The sequence below is a fragment of the Anser brachyrhynchus genome (assembly GCF_964034855.1).
Source record: "Anser brachyrhynchus genome assembly, chromosome: 13".
Lineage (NCBI taxonomy): Eukaryota > Metazoa > Chordata > Aves > Anseriformes > Anatidae > Anser > Anser brachyrhynchus.
In genome coordinates this window covers 7,065,974-7,088,589 of record NC_137708.1, presented here as the reverse complement: position 1 = coordinate 7,088,589, position 22,616 = coordinate 7,065,974, and the positions used below count along the sequence as shown (strand labels likewise).

General features: G+C 48.1%; 1 protein-coding gene and 1 long non-coding RNA gene across 7 annotated transcripts in view; one reads left to right on the top strand and one right to left on the bottom strand.

The window, feature by feature from the left end:
- The window catches only part of FGF13 (fibroblast growth factor 13), a 298,390-nt gene that overhangs the window by 225,059 nt on the left and 50,715 nt on the right, over nt 1–22,616 (bottom strand). Inside the window, exon 1 of one of the 5 annotated variants that reach the window (XM_080553645.1) lies at nt 6,424–6,845. The exons of 2 other annotated variants lie outside the window; for them this stretch is intronic. In XM_080553645.1, the coding sequence (XP_080409771.1) occupies nt 6,424–6,472 (49 nt within the window). In that variant the 5' untranslated portion in view covers nt 6,473–6,845. Of the gene's footprint in view, nt 1–6,169; nt 6,198–6,423; nt 6,846–22,616 lie in introns of those variants that run through there. 2 more of the 5 variants (XM_080553649.1, XM_080553646.1) reach the window with 2 other exon arrangements.
- On the top strand, nt 8,057–10,585 carry LOC308177042. Of its 2 annotated transcripts, none has more exons than XR_013938825.1 (2): nt 8,057–8,354; nt 8,754–10,585. It is a non-coding gene; the product is annotated as an uncharacterized lncRNA (long non-coding RNA). The 2 variants fall into 2 exon arrangements; XR_013938826.1 differs by having other exon boundaries at nt 8,057–8,647.

The following is a 22,616-nucleotide window of genomic DNA, read 5'->3' as shown; positions in this document are numbered from 1 at the left end:
CCTTATGTAAGTTAAGTCAAGCCTCAGCTGAAAACCACCTAGAGATTACTTGGGCCACAGAACTCTCTGTAAACACACCTTCATTTTAGCTACAGTCACAACCACGGTATCAAAGGTACTGAACCACCACCAGTTTGGATTTAGCTGATCCTGAGGAGTGCACACATGATGCAACGTAGACCAACGGCAATTCAACTGCTATTTCGGGACTATCTCCCCTTCCCACTTCTTTTCAGTCCCTCTGCTCCCTCCCACCTCAGAGTGATGCTCTAATTATTCAAACAACGTAAGCAGCATTCAGTCCATGCCAGCCCTTTCTTCCTTTAGCACTGACCTTGCCTTCCACATCACTCTCACAAAACTAATTAAGTGGAGAACAGTCTCACGTTACTCTCTCTTCATGAAAAGAACTGAATCGTTACCTGCCTGAGGGTACAATTCAAATTATTTTCACCTTCATTTCTCTCAGCAAAACAATACAAATATCGAGCAAGAAACCAGACCAAACAACAAGGAAGTCCTTTATGTATGTTACCACAAAAAAAAAAAGTAAATACATACTCCTTTAGTTATTTCATTTTGTTTTTTAATGTATGTATTTTCACGAAAGCTTGACTGTTTGGAAAAAGCAAGACCTTTCATTAGGACGACAGACTTAGGGCAAGAAAAATACTTGTGTTACACAGACCCTAGAGCCAGGCTCGACTTAAAGAGATCCAAGTGGCTAGGAAAGCTTCAGTCCCACAGAACAGATGCCGAATCCTCACGCATCCATAGCCAAGTTGTACAAAACACATGCACCTCTAATCTAGAGTAATCAACAGAGCAATTCCTCTCCAACATACACTAACCCACAAAGATCCTGTTCTGAAAATCCTTAGTTGTAAATCCTTTAGAATAGGAAAATCTTCCACACAGATTTACGGATGTTTTGTTGGAATACAGGAATGACCACACATCTGGATTTACACATAATTTTATGAAAGCACAGATTCACTGCTTGCAGGGAAAAGACCAAGGAGCAGGATTTGCCACTTCTTTGCTCCTGAGGAGGTGGCTCATACAACTCCGGTTCCACCTCTTTTCCTAAATATACTATGGCAATAACACACAATAAGGAACAGAGGAAGAAAATTAACATTTATTTGACCCTAGGCTTCACTGCAGCACTAAATTCCCAAAGCGTAGGGGTAAGACCAATGCCTTGCAGGAAATCACAGTAGAAATGGCACAAATACATTTAATGACAAGTCTCCAGCATATCGTGGGTGGCCACAGACCAGAGATGCCAGAAGTCTGAGCCATACAAATTTTTATGCATCTGCTGTGGATGCTGATAGTCACCCCTTTGCAGTCCCCTGTGATGCTCTGTGGGGCTACTCATCATCCAAGCTTCATCTGCCTGGGAGTTTTTCCTTTGAAGATGGGATTTTATATCTGCCACGAAGCAACTATTATTAAATTTTCCTCTAGAAGCAAAAAAAAAAAAAAAGAAAGATGACTTTTTACTACCTTCAGTACAACACGAGTTCTTTGCCACGGGGAAACAGCTGTATGAGAACCGACAATATCACAAACCCCAAAGCGTGAAGCTTGTGCCTAGAAATACTGCCTTACTGTGGATTTCTTCAGATAAGGCTGAAAACAGTAACAAAGCGTCGGCAGGAAAGCGCTGGCATCTTGATCTCAAAGGCAGCGTCCACTTTTTAATTGCTGGTGTTTTACCAGCAGATGTCAGGGAGCACCATCTTGGGATTTAGAGGGAAGGATGATACCTTTCGTAAAGAGCTGCTGTAGTTTGTGGAAACAAAACCAGTCAAAGATAATGAGTCATAACAGGAGGTAGTTACTGTAAATATTCCAAGCATAGGCACATTAACAACCACCCACTAATCAGAGGCAATGCCACAGGCAGACACCGAGAACTCCCACTGGTGTCACCGGGAATTTTGAATGGATCAGGACATCAGCCAAGAGCTGAGTATCTATTGTAACCTGCAGTGTTAATACCCAGGATGGGGTGGGTCGTCCCTCAGATTTTGGCTGTCGCTTCCCAGTGGGCGATGCAGGCATCTATTCAAAGGGGATCTGCAATCTCACGTTTCAGACAGGAGACAGAGATTTCTTTATCATGGAAAGTGAACAAAATAAAACCATTGAGTTTAACCACTCATTCTTTGGCAACATTAAATGTTTATGACACAAACAAGCTCCAGTGCGTAAGTCAACAGCACCAATTTACCACAACAAGACCTGATCTACCTCTGGCAAACATCTGCCCAGACAGAGACTTGAGTTCGTATGTCAAACTGCAGCTGCTGAGGAAGTCTGCCGATATTTTTTACGATTTATTTGTCTGCAATGCAAAAGTATTGACACCCAAACTTCTGAAAAAGAGACAAAGAAATGCCTGCCTCCCACCTGAGCTGGCAGAGCAGCAGCGTGCTAGCACCGTTCTCCCTTCCCCCTTCTCACACCCGTCTGCTCTTGCTGCTAATTTTGATTCAGTGGCCCCAGACCAAGACATGGTCAGCTTACATGTTGTCTCTGTGCAGCTCTTCTTCAGTCCCTGAAGTAAGTTACTTCCCCATGATTCAGTACTATAGAAATATAACTGTTGAGATCAGCTTCTTTATTTTTGTCAGCTTTTCTACAGACCTTTCAATCATAAACTGCATTATACTATATTCCCATAAAGCCAGGAAAAGCAGTAATAGATATGTCAAAATTCTGACTTCTATTTTTCCTGCCAGGTGCTTTAAGTGCTTTGTTTTCTGCTGTCATTAAATTAGAATAGTACCTGTATTTCCAAAGTCTTCACCCTTACTGTCGCTATTTCAATAGGCTCTTCTCAGATTAGAGCTATCAGCTTTGAAAATACTCCTCCCATTATACTTGGTGGAGGAGAAAATATAGTCTGTATTTTGTCACTGCTTCTGGCTGAGGTTATCAGACTTCTGGGCAAAGTTACTGAACTTCCTTGCAGTGGCAGCGAGGTGACTGGAAGAGACCCCTCTGTTGCTGCCTTGACGGGGGAAGGAAACAGTACATAATCCGGCTGGTAAGCAGAAAGCCAAATACAGCTGAATCCATTTCTCAGATTTAGATTCAGATTCTCTCCTCTGTCCCCTGACCTTCCCTGGAGGAGCCCCACAAATCGCTAAGCAGCCTTTGGAAAAAGTTTGGCTGTAACACCAGGCAGTGTCAGCTCTTTAAGGCCCAGATCCAAGCCCGAGAAGGATTTCAGCAGCTCTCGGCTCACTTTCTGATGCCCTATATACTCCCACTGCCCAGCACCTCTCCAGCAACCAAAAGCTTAACAAATACTTCATTCGGAATGGGTCGATTTGATACAAGCCCAAACAGAGCAAGCCTCACTGGAGACCCTGTTCTCAAATTGCAAAGCGAAAGCTTTTTGAGGGAAAATTAGGGAAAAAAAATCACCCACTGGGCCACATGTGCCGCTCTTAGCACGGCAGCTACACAGCACGGAAAGAACCTGGCTGGTGGGGACCAGGCTGCCGCCAGCAGGAACAAAGCCACTGGGTGCCAGTGCCACCAGTCCCTGTGCCACCACGAGAGCCTGGAGGCTACTGGGGCTAACAGCATCCCGCGGCTCCCAACACTCACACAGTTAAAACACAGGGATGCCCTAATCTTATACGTATATATCCACAGTTAATGCAGCGTTTTGCAGAAACGTGCACGTCCCTGACTTCATTACGTTAATCCGTAAGCTGTATTTATATTGGGAGAGTTAATTCTTGAGCATTCACGTTCAGTTTTAAAAGCTACCACATTTTGAGCAAAACAGTCGCCACAGGGTTTTCTAGGCAGGACTTATAAAAGGGGGTCAACAAAATTGGCTGAAGAGAGCAGTTGTTTCCCCTCTTTCGTCTAAGAAAAAAATTTCAGGGAAACTATTCCTTTAAAAGCAGGTTTTGATACTTCTGTTACACCTGCACAACTCCACTGAAGGTACCACAGGCTTTACAAGAACGGATAATTTCACTTAAAATACCCAGTGCAAGACAGTAACTTCTTGCATTGAATTGTACTGTTTTCTACCAAAATCCATGGCTTTTCAGAGTTTTGTATAAATCAGGCTTTTCTACACAGACCCACCAAAAAGCAGATTGTAGAAAATGCCATTCAACAAATAATACTAAGCAGCTCCTTATTTTGGGGCTGAATATGGCCTTCCAAGTTCTGCAGAGAACTACAGCACAGTCTCATCTCAGGTTTGAGGAGTAAGGAAGGCTGACACCATTCTCCCTAACAAAGTACTCAACATTTATTATGCAAATGCAGCCCTGGGAGACTCACATTTACAGTGGGTATTAAAATTACCTCGTCTATCTTGCAAAATGTGGATACACAAATCTACCCCCACAATAAGCTACTCTCACATGAAAGCTGATTACATTGTTCTTTCAGAGAGCGGTTAAAACCCCGAATTGTAGAGGCTCCCGTCGGGACCGAAGTATACCCATTGCTACAGTACAACTGCAGGGAGATGCAGGAAATGGTACACCATACTTTCCAAAGAAAGTATTATTTCATTGTACAAAAACGAAGCAAAAACAAAAGAACAGCCTCTTTACTATGGATACATTCAAGTTAAACATTCCCATGAAGAGCAACACTGCTCACAATTAGCAAAAGAACATCTACTGGGTTCAGAGGTAAAAAAAAAATAAAAATAATAATAATAAATAAATCTTATTTTAGTCTATGACCCGAGACACCCAAGGAGGCCACCCAGCCTATACATTAACTGGTAAATACTATCTCCTCCTTACCAATGTGCTTGGACCCTCTGTAAAAGCACATTTCACTGAACGCAACCACTCACTTTTCTACAGCAAATGCCAAACCTCACACACCTGACTCCTCCTGTTCTATCTAAAACAGGTCTTTTACTTTGTGGTAACAGAAAGTTTTTACACTAGCTCCAGAAGAGCACCACCGTCTCCTGGAAGCAGAGTATCGGCACCAGCAGTTTTCCTCGGGACTCACATCTTCTGGTACGCCGTCAGCACGGGAATCAAAACCTTGCATGTCTAACTCATTACTGACTCATTACCGGGAGATACAAATGCCTTTGTCCCAGTGTTTTGAAACACACACGTCACAAAACCTGTACGCAGGCGATTTCAGACATTAAGTTAAAGTGTCAATAAGACTTGTGATCACAGCACGAAGTGGGATATGCAAATCAGATTAAAAACCAAGCTTTCTCGCAAGTCTGGCAAATTCGGTATGTGTAGGATTATAACAGTTCTAAATCGTGCAAATAATTCCCCAGAAATGCAGGAATCTTTTGTTCTGCATTGCTTGATAAATTATTTAAAGGGCATTTTAGTGGAGAAGGCCAACATAAATAAGTAGTTACTTAACGTCAAAGAAAATAATTAAAGACAAACAGAAAATGTAAGATTTCGCAATGTATCCGAATGATGGACTTGCATTTTTCACAACAAAGATAAAGAAGAATCTGATGAAGACGCTAAGACTTTTAGCCAAACGCAGCTGGAAGCGGAAGGATAAGGTTTAAAAAAAGTATAAAAATAAGAGGTCAACACCTAGCGTTAGACACTGCCTTCCAAAATCAGGAAACTAAGAAGTTTTTAAACATAAAAATAAAATTAAGAAGGGGGAATTTTTGGATTTGGCCTCTCAGATTGCAAAAAAAAAAAAAAAAAAAAAAAAAGTGAACGATAGCGAAGTGCCCATTCTCTTTTATAAAATCGGTAACGGGGTTTTTTCCCCTTACACCAAGAGCGTGCCCCTCGCCTGGGTATCCCCCCCAGCACCAGCCTGCCGCACGGGTGCCCGCTGGGGAAGGCGCACGGCTTTAGTTACAAATACACGGGAAAAAACCACTCCGGGAAGGCTGCAGCACCGCGGCCCCGCGCCCCCCGACCCCCCCCGCTGGGGTAAGGCTGCGGGGCCAGCCGTGCTCGGGGGGTGCGGAGCCACCTGTATGTGCCCCCCCCCCCGGCACGGGGCACCCCGGGGGCTGCTCCCCCTGCCCAGCACCGGCTGAATGAAGGGGGGGGGGGGGTCCGCATGCACCCCTCCGCCCCCCCCCATCTCCATGGCGATGGCTCCCCGCTCCCCGGCACGGCTCGGCCCCGCTGGGTGTGTGTGGGGGGGGGGCACTTACTTTCGTGCCGCATTGAGCCGGGCCCCCCCCGCGGCCGGAGCTCCGCACGCCGGGCACCGGTTCCCCCTCACCCGCGGCCCGGGCCGGGAGGGGAAGGGAAGGGAGGGGAGGGGAGAGAAGGGGGGGGGGTCCCCAAAACTAGGGACTGGGAGCGGCTGGCCGGAGCGGTGCCCCCCTCTCCCTCCTCCCAGGCGGTAAGGTCGGGCCGGGGGGGGGGACCACGCTGTTTCTCGGAGCGGCTGCGCCTGCCTTACCCTTGGAAGCATCTTTCTCTTCTTTGGGCTTGATCACCTTCCCGCTCATAGACCCCAGCGTGGGGGGGGGGGGGAACCCCCGGGAGCGGCGCGGATTCCGGCTGGACCCACGGAAACCTCGGGCGGGGGGCAGCGGGCGGGCGGGAGGCTTGTTGGGGAGGGGGGGGAGGTAGGGGGGGTGTTGTCCTCTGCGCCGAAAAAGGCAGAAATAACGCGAACAGAAAGGGAGGGGGAGGGAAAAAAAAACAATAACGATAAATTAATAATAATAATAAATGAGGAGCCGCCGCTGTGCGAGCGGGGAGCGGGGGGCTCCGGCAGCCGCAGCACCGAGCCCCTGCGCCGCTCGCCGTGCCGGAGACAAAAGCGATTTTCCCTGTGTCTGCCTGGCCCCGGCCCCCTCCTCCCCCCGCCTCCCCGGCTCTGCCTCCCCTCCCCAGGGCCGAGGGAAGCGCAGCCGGTCCTGGGAGTCCCACCGGGGGGGGGGCAGAGGGTGCTGGGAGGGGGGAGACCTCGTGGGGGGGGGGGGGGAGGAGGGTGCCGCTTTGGTGTGTTGGTTGGGTTCGGCGGTGGTTTGTGGGTTGGTGTGGGGTTTTTTTTGTGGGTTTTTTTTTTTTTCGCATCCTCCACTAACAATAATGGGATGGAGCGGCAGAGCTGCAGCCGCGGATGGGAGGAGGAGGAGGAGGAGGAGGACGCGGGTCCTCGGCACTGCAGAAGAAGCGGCAGGTTTACGCTCGCCGGCAGCTGGGGGGGGGGGGCTGGAGCCAGAGCTGCCCCCCTCCTACCCCCCCAGGGTCCCGGCACCCCCTCCCCACCTCCCAGCCCGGGCGCTCCTAAAGCGGCACCCACGGGGCACAAGGCGCATCCCTGCCGCCCCCAGCCCCGGGACGGTGCCCCAAGCGTCGGGGGGGGGCGACACGACCCCAGCCTGGCCCCCACCCAGGGGAGCCGCTCTCACCCCCCCCACCCTGCTAAGGGTGGCTCCCCTTAGCTAAGGAGGCTCCCCGGCACTGCCCGAGCCTGACAGCCTGTTGCTGTCCCGGGAGGGCGAAAAGCCAGGAGAGGGTGACGAGGGGCCGGGGGGGGGTGACCCGGAGGGAAGAGGGGGGCACCGAGCTCCCTCCTACCGGGGGGGGGCACGCGGAGCCTGCGCTGCCCGGCTCCCAGCCCCGCGGTGTCGGACGGGGCTCGCCCCCCGCCCTGCTCCTCCCGGGGACAGGGGGACCCCCCCTCGCCGGCTGCCGAAGCTCCTCTCACCTTAGCGAGAAAGGCGCTGCCCACCCCCCCGGCCCCCTTCCTCCTCCTCCTCCTCCTCCTCGGCGGGACGAGACCTCCTAGGAGCCGGCCGCCGTCGGGGCAAGGAGCGCGGCTCCCGGCCTCTGCCCCGCGGGGGGGGGGGGGGAACCCGATGCAGCCCCGGGGAGCCCGGCCCCGCTCGGCAGAGCCCAAAATAAAAGCGCTGGGAGGGCAGAGCCGCGAAACGCCCGGGGGAGCCCCCGGTGCGGCAGCCTGACGCCCCCCTCCCCAACAGGCTGCTTGTGGCCGGGGAGGGGGGCACGGGGGGGCTTCTCCGAGACCGGACAGAGCCGAGCAGCCCCCGGGGGGAGGCGGCACGCTGAGGGCAGGGCCCTCCCCTGCCCCGAGGGCAGGAGCAGCAAGCGGCCCGCAGCGCAGCCCCGGCCCGGGGGTCTCCAGCCCGGCCCCGCGGCACCGCCGGGGCTGCGCTGCCTCTATTTTTAGCGGGGCCGAATTCCTTCCCCCTTCACCCTCCCTTCGCTCCAGCCCAGCGCCGGGGACAGCTGAGGGCAGATCGGCTTACCGGGGTCGGGGTCCCGGTCGCGGCCCTGCTCCTGCCCCCGGCAAGGCATCCCCTGGGGGGGGGGCGGCGAGCCCCTGCCGGACCCGGCGCCCTCACCCGCCTCGTTCAGGTGCTGCTGGGTCAGGGGGGATGACGGGGCCAGGGTGCGAACGGGAAAATCGGGGCCGTCGGGGCTAAGGCCGGAGAGACGGGATCGGAGCTGACACTCGCTTACGAAGTGACTTTCCCTTAAGTAATGCCAGCTGAGCCCCAGACCCTTTAGCAGAGTCCTGCGCGCAGCTGTCCGCAGCAGGAACAACCTCCGCTCTGTTTCTGGATCCAAGGAATTGTCCCGGCAGGGCCAGTTTTCCTTCCCAGAGGTTCACTAAGCCCTCTGATGATATTGCACTTAGGGTGCTTTCGGTATAAGTCTGTTTCGCTTGGGCTTTTTCTGTGATGTTTTTGAACACCTCAGAGACCTAACAGCAGGCTTTAAAAGCTGGGCTTTCTCTTGGCTGTTTCTCTTCAGATGAACTTGGACCACTGAAACTGGAGAATTGGAAGTGGAGGAGAGGGGAAGGAGAAATTCTGCAGTTCGGCTGAGGCAGCGTTTTCAGAAGAAGCCAGCGAGCCCCAGAAATGAGGTTTCAGCTGTCTAGTACAATTTCCTTAAGACCCTGCTTTTCAAAGGTGCTTGCAGTGACTTTGATGGGAGTTATAGACAATTCACACTTCTGGTCCGAGGTCATTCCAGAACCCCACTGATAAACGCTCTGCTTAGTACTGACAGTGAACTTCTCTTCCACGAACCATTCTCACCTTTGCCAGGAGATGTGTTAAATTTCACAGGAGTTATTACATTGACCAGATGAGGCCCATACACTGACACTAAACACTGGAAGGAGGTAGCAGCTCAGCATGTTGCAGAGGAAATGTGCCCACTGTCGGGCAGAGAGAGCTTACCCCGCTGTTCTGAAATGAGTTAGTTTTTCTCCTTACTAGTCTGCAAGGCTTAGAAGTGTCAATTAAATCAGTAATAAAATATGGTGTTACGCATGCAAAATATACGGGGCTTGGCATGAAGGCTTATTGCAGCCCGGGTGCGGTTTGCTCAGCCTTTACTTTTAGAGCTAACTTGATGGTTCACATGCTCCAGTGGAGACGGTGTTTGGGGCTGGGGCATTAAAGTCTTCGGATTCCCTCATCAGTTCCATGCTTTGCTGAGAGCATTTCTGGTTTTGAGGTCTCCCACAAGGTCTGGCTTTGCAGTGAAATTTTAACTAACTCACAGATACGTAAGTATGGGTCTGGGCTTAGTGTCTCAGTACATCCCTTTCCCAGCTATAGTAGGAGAAAAGTGTCACCTCGCTGCTTTACAACTATCACACTGGAAGCTGAGAAGCACTCAGATGCTGCGATGACAGAACTGATATGCAACAAGCTACATACCTCAGCCAGGCTTACGTGGAAAAATACCTATACAAGGCTCCTACCTGGAGATTGCATCTCTCACTAACAGCACTCCCTGGGTTTCTGAGTTAGACACTATTTCTGCGCCTCTAGGCAAATCAGGTACCCAGAGCAAGAAGATTTAGTGAAGTTTAGTAGAAAGAGGTCTGCTGTGTCCTGTGCCAATGCTGTGTAGGTGTTTCCCGTCCACCTGTGTGGCTAGGGAAGGTCTGAATTCACAACTGGTTTTGGTGGGAGGAGAATGATTAGAAGTCAAATATAGTAAATTTCTCTAATTGCCTTTCATGCTCGTCCCAAGATTGTGATGGAGTCATCTAAACCAAGTGGCAAGAAGCCAGCAATGCAGCACAGACTGTCGAAGCATCGTCTATACCCTTTTAAGGATCCTGAACTTTCCTGCCCGGAGGGACAAACGCGATTGCCCCAAGCATAGCAAGGTCTCACAAGCTCCAAGTGTGAAGTGAAACATGAGGCTTTTTCAGCAGGGACACACACGCAGCAGATCATATTTGGGCTCTCGAAATACTCACAGCTCAGGGCTGCTCTCTGGAACCAGACACGGCAGAGCTGGCGTGCAGCACGGAGCCGTGCCTCTGCTGAGGGAATTAATTTATCCCCCAAGGAACACCTCCCAGAAGGTTCTGACCTGGCACAAGCTTGGATAAGTTGGGTGTCATTTACAGTCTGAAATCGTAAACTCTCAGTGCCTTCATACAACATAACGGTTGCTGCGTAATGGCCAATAACCGGGCACGTTGTTCATAAAACACATAACTCGAGTCACACACGTGCTTTTCCTACTCTAGTAAAATATCTATAAAGGCGTACATCCCCCTGAGGTATTCTGGACCTGACACAGCTACCGTAGGGACATAGCTCCTCAGTGTACTTCTTCCTTGGTTCTTTAGCTTATTCTCTAGTTGAAATTTTCTCTTTTCTGAAGGCGCTGGTTTGTAAAATGTCCAGATTCTGCTCTTCTAAATAGTGGGAATTTTACTTCATGCCTCTACAGTAGTCCAGCAAGTTTAAATTAGCCTTGTCATGGTGGTTCCTGCTGTGTTCCCAGTTAAAGCTGAAGTAAAACTCTCCCTGCATTCAGGTTGAGCAATATTAGGCTTTAAATATAAGATTCCAGACATGATAAAGCCTTACAAGTACTTACTACTCATTTCAAATTACGTTTTTAATTTATACTGGCATCTAGAGGCATTTATTGCTTTATGATGAAAGAAGTAAATGATCAAGTGGGCACGTCTAAAGTTTTGTTGCCACTTCTTGGTAATGATGTCTATGAAGTCAGTCCAAATAAATCTATCACACACCTCCTTACTGCCTGATATTAAAGCACTATTTTAACTGGAATTCAAGGGCAAACGTCCTTATTGTCAGCTGTGTTTTAACAAAAAAAAAGGGGGGGGGGGGAGGTAGGATTAATTGACTAGAGAAATACTAGAGAAATACTCAATACTGGACCAAATCACAGCCTGTTCTCTAGTTCTCTAACAGGCATGTGCTTGTGTAATGGCTGTTTAATTTGGTCCCCATCTTATTTTTACCATTCCTATTCCTACGCAGTCTTAAGCACTACACAGAGGACCTTTTTTTGGCAGACAGCTCGCTGTGTAGAATATTCTCTTTTTGATTGCCAAAACCCAACTGCTATATGCAAATAGAGTTCCAGCTAATGGATAGTATGGAGATTGCAGTTTAATTTCTCTAAATAATTCAGTCTGATAAACAGAGAAGCCCTAAGCAGACACTTGTAGTAAGGGATAATGATCACAGTGAGCACAGTGAATTTCTCACCTATTTACCACGAATCATTTCAATTAAAATTAATGGACATCAAGCATTCTGTGCTGCGACCCCAGCTCTTTGGAGTGCTCTTGTAGGCTGGGAAGCGTGCTCAGCACCTGGGAAACTGAGCACCTCACCTTGCTGGGCAAGGATCCCTCTGGCTGATCGAGCTTAGAGAACTGCAGAGGAAATCCTGATCAGTGCCACCGGTTTGAGCAGAACACTGGTGTGAGGCCCTTAGTCCTGGAGATCAGTCCTCCAGACTGCTGACAGTCAAAAACACCTAAGTTTTGAAGGTCTTTTCTGTCTGCATTTCAGTACATTTTCTAAGCTAGACTGATCACAGTTTACAAAGATGTGCATTTCTGTAACGGAGTAGGATATTAGGTTTGGTGTGTAAGTGAAAAAAAGAAATCAAATTCTTCTTGTAACTCTAGAATAGTTTACAAAGTAGGGGGTTTAGTGGTTTTGTATGAAATCTCAGAGCTTTCCTCACAGCTAACAAAACTTTTAAATTCTGGCAGTCAACCTGGGTTTAAGTTCTGGATTTGCTGAAACTAAAGCATCCTGAAATATACTACGAAGTTCTGAAATGAGAAATTTTGGCCAAATTTGTCTGGGGGGTGTTAGTGGTGATACGAATAGCACATGGCAAATGCAATATGTCTATGGGAATCTTTAACTGACAGTATTTAACACAATCTTTTAATTGTTACTAGAAATTTTCATTTAGCAGAAATATTGCCTAAACCTGGCAAGTCTGACCTACAGAAGAAGCTTCCTATCTCAAAATGCTACCTAATTTACCTCTAGCAGACAATTGCTTTTTTATTTATTTTATTTATTTATTTTGAGGATGCTCCTTTCCTCCTAAAGTTTTGTGAATTGCAACTGTTTAAGAAATCTCATCTCCTCTGCAGCAGCAACAATACTCCAACGCTCTAATACATAGCTTCTGTACATCCAATAATCATTTATCACCAGCATGCTAAAACAGAATAGCAACATTGGAGCCATGGAAGACGCAGGTTTGCAGGTACCTGAGGTGGTAAAGCTGCAATGGGAGAATGCAGAATGCAGTAAAGGGCCTGTGAGTGCTTTCTAGCACTTTTATGTAAAGCCAGCACCTGCAGCAGAGACTGAGGCACCGCGTGGCTTAAGGCACAGCACAGAAGCACTAGCTGCGCCCCAGCCCTGAGAGCCAGACAAATGAAGCTGCTGACCTTGGACCAATTCCTTATTTCTAATCTGTCCTTTCACAGGTAAATTGAAAGATGCAAGGTTTTGTACGAAGCCTTTTCATATTACCGCTGACGACAGGAACCAGTGAGACATGCAGCTGCACTCCTTACCTTCACCTCATCCAGCCCTTAAGTCTGCAAGAAGGCGTACTCACGCACACAGCAGGTGAAGTTAGGACCTTGCAAAAAAACTACACAGTTCGTTTCCTCTCCAGGGGAGGCAGTGGGGCACACAGTAAATTTAGGGAGAGCTGTTGCCCCATCGCTTTTTTTAGAAACCCCCAGCCTGAACTTCTGCAGGTGGAATGGAAGAAAAGGAAGAAGCATTCAGCAACTGAACTGCGACCGAGTGCCTTGATGTCAGAACAGATTTTTGCCCAAGGCCCATTAAAGGTTTGTTACAGGAAACATAAAGATGAAAGACACAGGAGTGGCTCTTTTGCTATTCATAGCACAAGACAAAGATTGTCCCTTACCCCTCATGAACAATTCCGACTCATACAATTCCCCTCATAAGCACAATTCCAACTATGGCTATTGCTCACTACTTCTACCATGTAAAATAACAGGAAAAATGCACTTCTTCAGAGAGCCTGTGAATTGCAGCTTTCCCTTTACCACTCTTTCTGCTACTTGGTCAAGTCTCAAAACTTGAAAGGTTTTGAAGCTGAGCTGGAACAGGAGCTTTGATGTTTGACTGTGCCAAGCTGCAGCCCGGCACTGGCAGCTGATCTCACTCCTGCCTTTGTGGAGCTGCGGGAAAGCTGCATTTGAAGAAGAGGCAGGGGAGCCAAAATGTGTATGATACCAAATTTGGGCCTGAAATCCAGAGAAAAACTCACAGGATAAGATCAGATGGACACAAAGTCATGTTGCAATGGGAAACCTGATGTTAGAAACATTGAGCCACCTCGATAAACAGACAGGCAAGTGCTGTGACAAGCATTACGTGACTGATCTGAGCTGTCCCCGGAGTTGCACCAGAGTTTCAGACACCGAAAGCTAATAGAACAACAGCAGAAATGTGAATATACAGCAATATTGGAGAGGAAACTTGTCAAGCAGAGCTCTAACGTTATTGCAGGCTTGCATATACAATGATACAGTGCAATAACATTTTTTCATGCCTGACTTTTTCTTTAAGCTTAAGAAAAATTAATCTGCATTTGATTTTTACAAACCTGACAGACCTGATGATTTGTTTTTTCAGACCCATTTGCGGCCTCTAAAACACAGTTATGTCAGAAGTTCGAAGTGGATTGGTGCTGGTGACGGCTGTCAAACATAGCTACAACTTAACTTCTCGTGCTGTTCTGCTTTGGTCTTTTCCCGAGCCAAAGCCAGGGGGCTTGGAGCACCACCAAGAAGTGATGCCTTCAAGCTCAGTTCCCAGCTCCGCATTTCTTCGCCCTAAAGTTTTTCCTAGGTGTATATCCTGCCTACTTTCTGGTAACACTACAGGATCTGCCAATATATTATTTACAGCCTCAAGATTTGGCATTCTGTGCCTGCATTCTGAATGCTCCCTCAGCATCTCTAAATAGCTATCACTATTTTATATCCCTTTTTCTTCTTCTTTTTTTATTATTTTTTTTTTCCTCTAGGGAATATGCCAGAGGAGCTGGGGCTGAAATCCTTCTGGATCAGGAGCAGAGACAAATGCTGCTCTGTTTGTAAACACTCCAAGTCTAAAATTAGCAGGAGTCAGAAGAAGAGTCGTTTATAAACTTCAGGCTCCGTGAGCCATCTTGAGGAACGTCACACACGCGTGCGGATGCATCTGCTGCCGATTTAAATAGCAGCCAGCATCACCCCCCCCCAGTGCCCCCACAGCAGTGGCACCTCCTGCTCCCTTGCCACCAGCTGCCGCCGTGTGCTGCAGCCTCTTGTGCCTCTTTCAGACCCCTTGGCACAACGGCATAGCTGCAAATGTCGAGCACATCTTCAGCTGGTGAAGCCACTCAGATCCTCCCTAGCCCCCTGCAGAAAAGCCTTGGTCAGCCAGAATATCATCCAAGACAAAGGGGAGGATTTCAGGGTCTGGTTTGGTACTGGTAACCCAGTAAAACCCTCATGAGATGAGCAGTTTTTAAGCAGCCTTGTGCAGTGTCATTTTAGGTTTGAGGGAAAACTAATCCGCGTTGGGTACGGCAGAGAACATAGCATTAGCTAGGGCGGGTGACCCCTGCATACGTCTTCCCTTTCAGCAGTAGGAGGCAATGGCATATAAAAATGACCTTGGCTGCATCTGAAGGGAAACACAATAGAAACAGCGGTATGCTCAAACAGCGTGTTCAATAAAATCTGTGCTCCTCAGAGCAGGCCACTAACCAAATGCCAAATGATCTGAATATATCATGTCAACAGTCAAATGCAAGGCTTCATAGATCCTAAAGTAGCAACTTGTGTTTTCGTTTTGCAAGGCATATAAATACATGTAACTGTACATCTAAAGCTTTTTGAAAGGCATAGCGAAACCATGTCTTCTCTTTTTGCCATCTAATGGTTTCACGTGAATCAAGGAGATTAAAATATATTCCAAAGAAATAAGTAGTATATTCCAAAAACTAACAAAAAAAAGCATTACAGACACACACACAAAAAAAAAAAAGGAAAAAACCCCACACCCTTATAAATGTCAGAGGCCAGAAAAATATTATTCTGCAGTTTTACTCAGTGTTGGAGCATAATGTACATTACTGAAATAAAACTTTGTAAACTCAAAGTTATGGAAGAAACTTACAGAAAGAGCTGGTTTTATTTAAGAGAGAAAAACAACAGAACTGAAAAAAAATATAACTCCTCACTACTCTGTGCTACTGGCTTGACATGCGAACATGTAATATCCTCATCTCCTCTAAAGGAGAGTAATTCAGTACACAGGGATTGCATACAGTTCCCAGGCTAGAAGATCTTATTGAGCTTATTCTGAGCAACTAATATAATCGACGGCACTGCTGAGGTTTTACTTGGAGAAACGCAGGAAAATATTAACCTCCAGGTGTTTGTAATGAGCAATCAGGATATTCCGGACACACAGCTTTATTAAATACAGCCACTTCCCCAGCTCCTGCTGCCGCTTGGAGCTTTGCTCAAGTTGTCCCACTGAGCGCGGGGGCACTGCCCTGAGGGACCAAGCTTCGCACTGCCCTGTCCTTCGGGATTTACCTGGAAGGAGCTGACGTGACTGCTGTGCAGCCCTTCTTCACAGCACTTTCTCTGCAGTTCTAACACCTTCTGTGAGGTCGCTGGTAACAGAGCCTCCAGCATCACTAGCGCAGACACCCTCTGCTGAAGGCGGTGACAAAGCCGGCTGCCGTCCCCTGGGCAGCGAGCCGTGGGGAGGACGACGCACCCAGCGCTGCCCCATGGCAATAGCCCAGCACCAGCCCATGAAAAGCCCCACAGATCCTATCAGACTTAGGCGCTACCCCAGAGCTGCTGTATTTGGAAAGCAACGCAGCTCCTTAAAAGAAGCAGCAAGAGTCAAGGGACGTGACTGAAAGCACTTTTGAAAAGTGCGGTGCTTGTCAACGTTTCCATGTCCCTGCCCTTGGCAGAGCATGCACACGTACGACGTGTCATGTCCACAAAATACTTGGCTGCGATTTATATCCCTAAAATCCTCACCATATGCAAAATATCCCATCCATTCAAATGGGAGGATTATAGGAGTAGGAGGAGGCTTAGCGCAAACAATAGCTGTGATCAAACCAGCGTGCACGAGTGGTTTGTGGGAAGTGCAAGACGTACCGAAGATGGCAGGTGCTGCTCTTGCTTGCAAGCTATTTATACTCAGGGAGTCACTCTGTGAGCGCTTCTTGCTTCAGCACACTCGTAGGATTCTTGTTCAAAGGGAGAGGAGAGGTGTGGAGTGTGACTGCCTGGGCCAAATCTGTCATTTTAAAGATAACCGAATTAAGTATTGCGTAAAAATCCCACTGTAAAATACAGAGAGAAGTAGCCTGATACAACTAGCTTCGAAGCAGGGAATCACGGCAAACCAGGAGATATGGAACAGGAAAAAAAAAAAAAAGAAAAAAGGCACAATAAGAGTGGAGTGGAAGCAAATGAAACATTTTCCTCTTAGAAAGCACTAATCTTAGAGATCCAGGCTCTGACAGGATTCCGCCTTTTATTCTTTAAACAAAGGAATCGCTGTCTCCCACGGGAGGCAGGTACATTCGCAAGGCAGGACTTGGCCTCTTGCTGCTGAGGTTTGTGTGAGCGATGTGACTTCTTGCCTGAGGGATGCAGCTGGGGGGTTTTGGTCCCCAGGAGGGATGCCCTGGGCTCTGGCAGGCGCAGGGCTCAGGAGGGAGCTGGGAGCGCTCTGTGGGCACGCACCGGCCATGGGGCACGGGCCAGGGCTGCAGCAGCAGCCACCCTGCCCGTGAAGCTGCTCCTGCACCCAACACCGCTGCTTACACCCAGCACAGGGGGAAGGCTTTTGAGTTCAGCTGGAGATAGGAGCTGAGCCGTACAGCACGGACATCTGGGGACACCACCAGAACGGGTCACAGCATTTCTCAGTCGCTGTGAGATGTGAAACACAGGATTCTGAACCCTGCATCCATGCCCCAACAACTGTGCTGTGAAAACACGCGGCGTTGCAATTTGGATGCTCTTTGAGTGCCAACACCCCCAGCGCCGTCAACCGTACTTGCACGTGTCTGGAAATAATTGTTTGAGAAAACGCAATTTGTGACTCACGATTCCAGTTGTGAGCACGTGGACGGAGGAAAAGGTTAGCGCGTTATTTCATTTACATTCCATCGCGGTTCGGAGGCAGGAACAAGGGTTAAGGAAGGCAAGTAAAGTTGACCGTGACCTATCCTTTGTAGTTCTGATCTCGAGGCTTTTAGCCTGGCAAGACTCCATTAAAATGAAAAAAAGCCTCTGTGCTAAAGCCAGAAAAGTCACCCAAAATCATTCTCCTCAAGTTTTGTTATTACAGCCATGTAGTTTTCAATTGCTCCTCAGACACGGCTCTTGCAGGCACGAACTGCATCATTACCAATTATTTTTCTTGAAGTACCGAGTATCACTGTCACTGTGTCATAACTAAAGCAATAATACAAGTCTCAGAAGTGATTTTTTGGGGAAAAAAAAAAATGATTAGCAAGCATCTCCTTTAAAGCAAAATACCACAAGTCATTAATCATAGAAGTTTCTAATTTCAGAAATGAGTTAACTGATCTTTAATGAGACAAACAGCTTTTAAATGTTGCTACTGCAAGACTTCATGCATTAAACTGGAGAGTGTAGCAAAATGATTGATTTCATTACTGATTCCAGGAAACGCTCCACCAGAAGCAGCTTGGAGCCGACAAAATCTCCATATTCCTTTCAAAAATTCTGCTTAGTTGTGACACTTGCCGTTCCAGAGTCTTCGGGACATTTGCACATAGAGCTGAGGTCACCACCATGCTATGACAGCAGATACTTTTGTAATTAGAAAAGTGGAATCCATGCCACGGCCCCAGTGGTTTCTGCTGGCTGGAGCTGTCGCCCTCACAGCGGAGCAGGGAGATGCAGCAACCAGCCCAGCAAGAAGGCTGCTGGAGGCCGAGGAGAGCTCCCAAGCACCCGTCTCACACAAGATGCTGTTGAATTCCCACCTCCCCTTTCCTCCAGCTTCTCAATACCCGTGCTGCAAGTCGGGAGGCAGAAGCACAGAAGGCTTGGCAATTGCCAAGGCATTTCTCTGGGCGGCTGGGCTCCTGAGGGCTCTTCTGGACCAGTGTTACTGTGATTATTTACATCAGTATTAAATCCAATATAAAAGGGGGGTGCGGTGGCAAATGATTTCTGCCGGAGAGCTGCTCCTTCCTGAGTGTAACATTAGGGCAGAGTCCCTGCCGTGTCGGTGCAGAACTCGCAGACACTGACAACTGAAGATACCCAGCAAATCAGAACAAATACTCACGTTAAGACTGTGTTAGTCACTGTGGGAACAGTCACAGGAGAACTCGATGGCGTTGCCACACTTGGCCTAAGCAGAAAGCTGCTCTGAATGGGATTAAAGGTTTTCTGAGAAGCACACAGCTGTACCATTGCCGCAAATGAAACACATGGTCCTGGAACAATCCTCATTTCTAAACTGCACCCCGCTGACCTTACGCAAACAGATGTTCACAGACAAGTGACTTACTGTTTTCTTCTCACGTTAAAAGCTAAAGTAAATAGATTACTGGATAAAGTGGAAACTGGATGCTGCTGTGAGTAAATGACAGCAAGATCCTGTCAAGGCAGGAGCATTGGCACGCAGAGAGCTGCCAAAACAGCGCACACATACAGCAGTACGCGCGGTGCAGGCATCTGCCTCATCTACAACACGGAGAAGACCCTGCCTGAGGTACTCGGACCACCCGCCGCTGAGAAGCATTTTCAGCCTGGTTCCCGAAGCCACCAGTTTATGCAAGGATGTGCCGCTGGTCTGTCCTTAGCCAACTTCTGCAAAATCTCCTGCACAGCCAGATGTCACAGCATTGCCTTTACAAGGAAAAGTCAGGGGGCCACGAGACACGAGCTGGTTGGGGAGCAGGCTTGGTTTCTGCTGGAGGAACACTTTGCTTTGGGGCAGAGGGGTGAGGACATGTCGCACAGCATCCTATCCAACCAGCAGCAGGTTTCTGCCCTGTGCCTCTTCTGCTGGATCGGTGATGGAGCCAGCGGCTCCGAGCGCAGCCTCCCATGGCCAGCCACAAACCTCCTGTCTCCTTTTACAGCACAGCTCTCAGGCTCAACACCAGCGTCATGTCCTCAGAAAGCATCTCTGTCCCCAGAGGCAAGGGAGGAGGAGCTGCGATGCTCTAAGCAGCCTCCCCGGGGCTGGAGAGCAGCTCTGCGGGCTGCCGTGTGCCTGCGTGTCGCATTGCCACCTAGTGACTGGCACCGTGACCCAGGAGCCTGCTACCATGGGGCAACAGTTTTTGCTCCTGTAAGAACAAAATCGCCCTAAGGTGCTGCGTACCCAAGGTGGCTCGCACAGGGCATCCCTCCTGGCCAGTGCTGGGGGATGCTCCTTTACCTGCCCTCGCATCTCCCCTCTGCTCTCCAGGCAGCACAAAGCCACAGCGTTTGCAACGAAAGCCTCGAGTGGGTGGCGTGCCAATTACTGGTCACAGCAGCTTCTGCTAAAGCAAGAAGTCGTGTGCACAGCAGGGACAGGTGCTTTATTCTGCAAGTGAGCTTGCCTCACTGAACGTCATACTTGCAGAGCGGATTGAAATCAGCGATAGGAGTGACTTCATCCCCCTAAATTTAAACAAATTTGACTATAAGCAGTTTAAGAATCTTTTAGTGTGTTAATCAGTACAGCATATTGTCGTATTTGTTCTTCCATTAAAAGATAATTAAAGCAAACAGCAGCAGCCAATAACTTGAGAAAAGGGAATTGAATAAACTAAAACCTCCCTTCTTCCTTCTGCAAAAACTTAGACCCACCTGTACTTACTGACGTCTACTGTGGCAAGGTGATGGTTCTCCAGAAACAATTAAGCTTCTATTCCTGACACTGAACCAATTCTATAAAAACAATTTCCATTAAGAATACCTAGAAGAGCTACTTCTTCCTGAAGAAGGGATGAACTGAGAGCCCTCCACTAATGACTTCTGATTCATTTCCTCAGCACCTCCGGTAATGAAGCACTGTTGCATTCACCTCCCTGACTGCAGCACCTATTCCCTTCATCTCCTGTGCTGTGCCCTGCACACGATTTCAGATTTTGCCCTTTCCTCACTTAGCCGGAATTTCAAATATTATTACACCATCTGGGCAGGTTTGATCCCCAGGAAACACAAGTGACTTCTCGCAGAAATATTTGCTCTCTAAACTTGCTTTTATTACTGTGCTGCCAGGAATTCAGGAAGGTCAGCCAGGAAATCAAGGCAGCAGCCATCAGCAAGATATTAAAGTAGGAAATTACCCCAAAGCCACGCGGACAAATACAAGAAAGCATTGTGCAACCTGGCCTTTCTTCCTGGAGTCATCCAGGATGCAACATAAAACATACTTGTACTAAGCAAGCATTTTATGGCTTTTTCTGTGGTTCACTGTTATCCAACAGTAATGAAGCAGGCAGCTTCCTACGGTCAAATAACGCTCTCGGATGTGTGAGGGGCAGTTCCCACTGAAACAGGCAATGCACATCCCACACTCCAGAAGGAGCTAAAACTCATTTCACGAAGCCTGTGAAGCATTGCTCAGCACTGCCTGGAGAACAGGAGAGCCCTGCTGTGGTGGCGTTAGCCGTGGAGGAGAGGCTGCTGCCTATTTCTTCCCCCAAAACTATCGCTGCTTCCAAATGCTGTCAGAACTTTTCTACTTAGTTGTACTTCACTAAATGTACCGAACCAGGCTTGCTAGAGTACGTGGCCTTTGGTCATACTCGGTTGTATTTATAATCAATGTGTAATACGTTAAATGGATATTTAAAAGCAGAAAAGAAATAAAGAACACATTTTCCATACCTGGCCACATGGCCTTACTTTACACGGTGTGGATGTTTAACTTGGGCTCACCTTGGGCTCACCTTAAGCAGGAGTGGAAAAAGGGTCTTTCTAACTTTTTTACAGAAAAGGCAGATATATTTTTAAACCACACAAAATACACCCTAGAATGTTTAATGTTGTTCGCAATTGCGAGACTGTGATATCACCGCTTATTTTCTCAGTATAACCTGGTGATGGCACTTCAGAACATTGCTTACAGCTAATTGCAAGACGGTTGTTTCTGTCCGACAGCACAGTTCAGCCCAGCACAGAGCCCTTCCATGGATCTAGCAGCATTCGAACAAAGCCTAATGAAAGGAGTTGGTGATCATTCATTGAAACCTGAGGGTCACGGGTGCATCAACTCTGAATCCTCATGGATCTAATGCTAAGCACTGAGGTTGCTTACAAACAGCGAGCTGTGCTTCAGGGATGGAGTTCTTAACTTCTGCAATGAGTATGTCATAACTGATTGCCAAATTCTGCCACATCTCAAAGGGTTGCAATCCCCAGCACTGCCCCCAGCTGATCACAATACTCATTGCTACCAGAAGGGAGCTTCCCAGTTTCAATGAACAGAAACATGGTTTGGTAGTTACAAAGGCGCATGCCTCTGCATATGCCCTTCTTCTCCTACCTCCACCACGGCGCAGGAAGACCAGGATGAAGTTCTCCTTCCCCCCTGAGCCTCCGTGGCCATGCCAAGTTACAAAATACAGTCCATCAAATACCATCACTTGGTTCAATTGATACTTTGCTGGCTGCCTGTCCTCCATGGGAGTGCTCCTGAGCCAGCTCATCGCTGCGTTGTGGTTGCTGGAAAGAGGTGCAACACATTTGAAATGCAAATGGCTCTTCCTCTGCTAGTGGTAACGTACGGGCCATAAGTGCCCTCGCCAGGCTGGGATTCATTTTAATTACCTGATGGCCTCTGACACTGAACGCTGGCTTTTGGAGAGCTATTATCGTTGTAACTCATTTGTCATACAGGATCAAAATCCTGCAGTGTTTGCACAGGTGTTCCTATTGTACCTGTGCATGAAGCAGCCTTGCTGGTTTGTCTCCCACTGGCCATAATTAGAGGTCTGATTATCCCTATTTAGGGGAGGGGAGGGCAGAATTCAGTGGTTAATATTACTTGTTGCTTACTTTCATAACTTTGCCAAAACTCCATATCTTCATCTTAGACTGTAGCTATACTATGTGCTGTTATGTAAGCACAAAGGAAACAAAATTCCAACCAAAAAATTTTGTTTTTTACAAATTCTGTGTTTTTCTCTTTTCTCCCATCTATCTTCTTTCTCCTACAGTTCAATTAGATGCTAGAAAAAGCAGGGCTGACCTGTGCTAAGTCTGAATCTCAGAATTTCAATTGAACAGAAATGTTA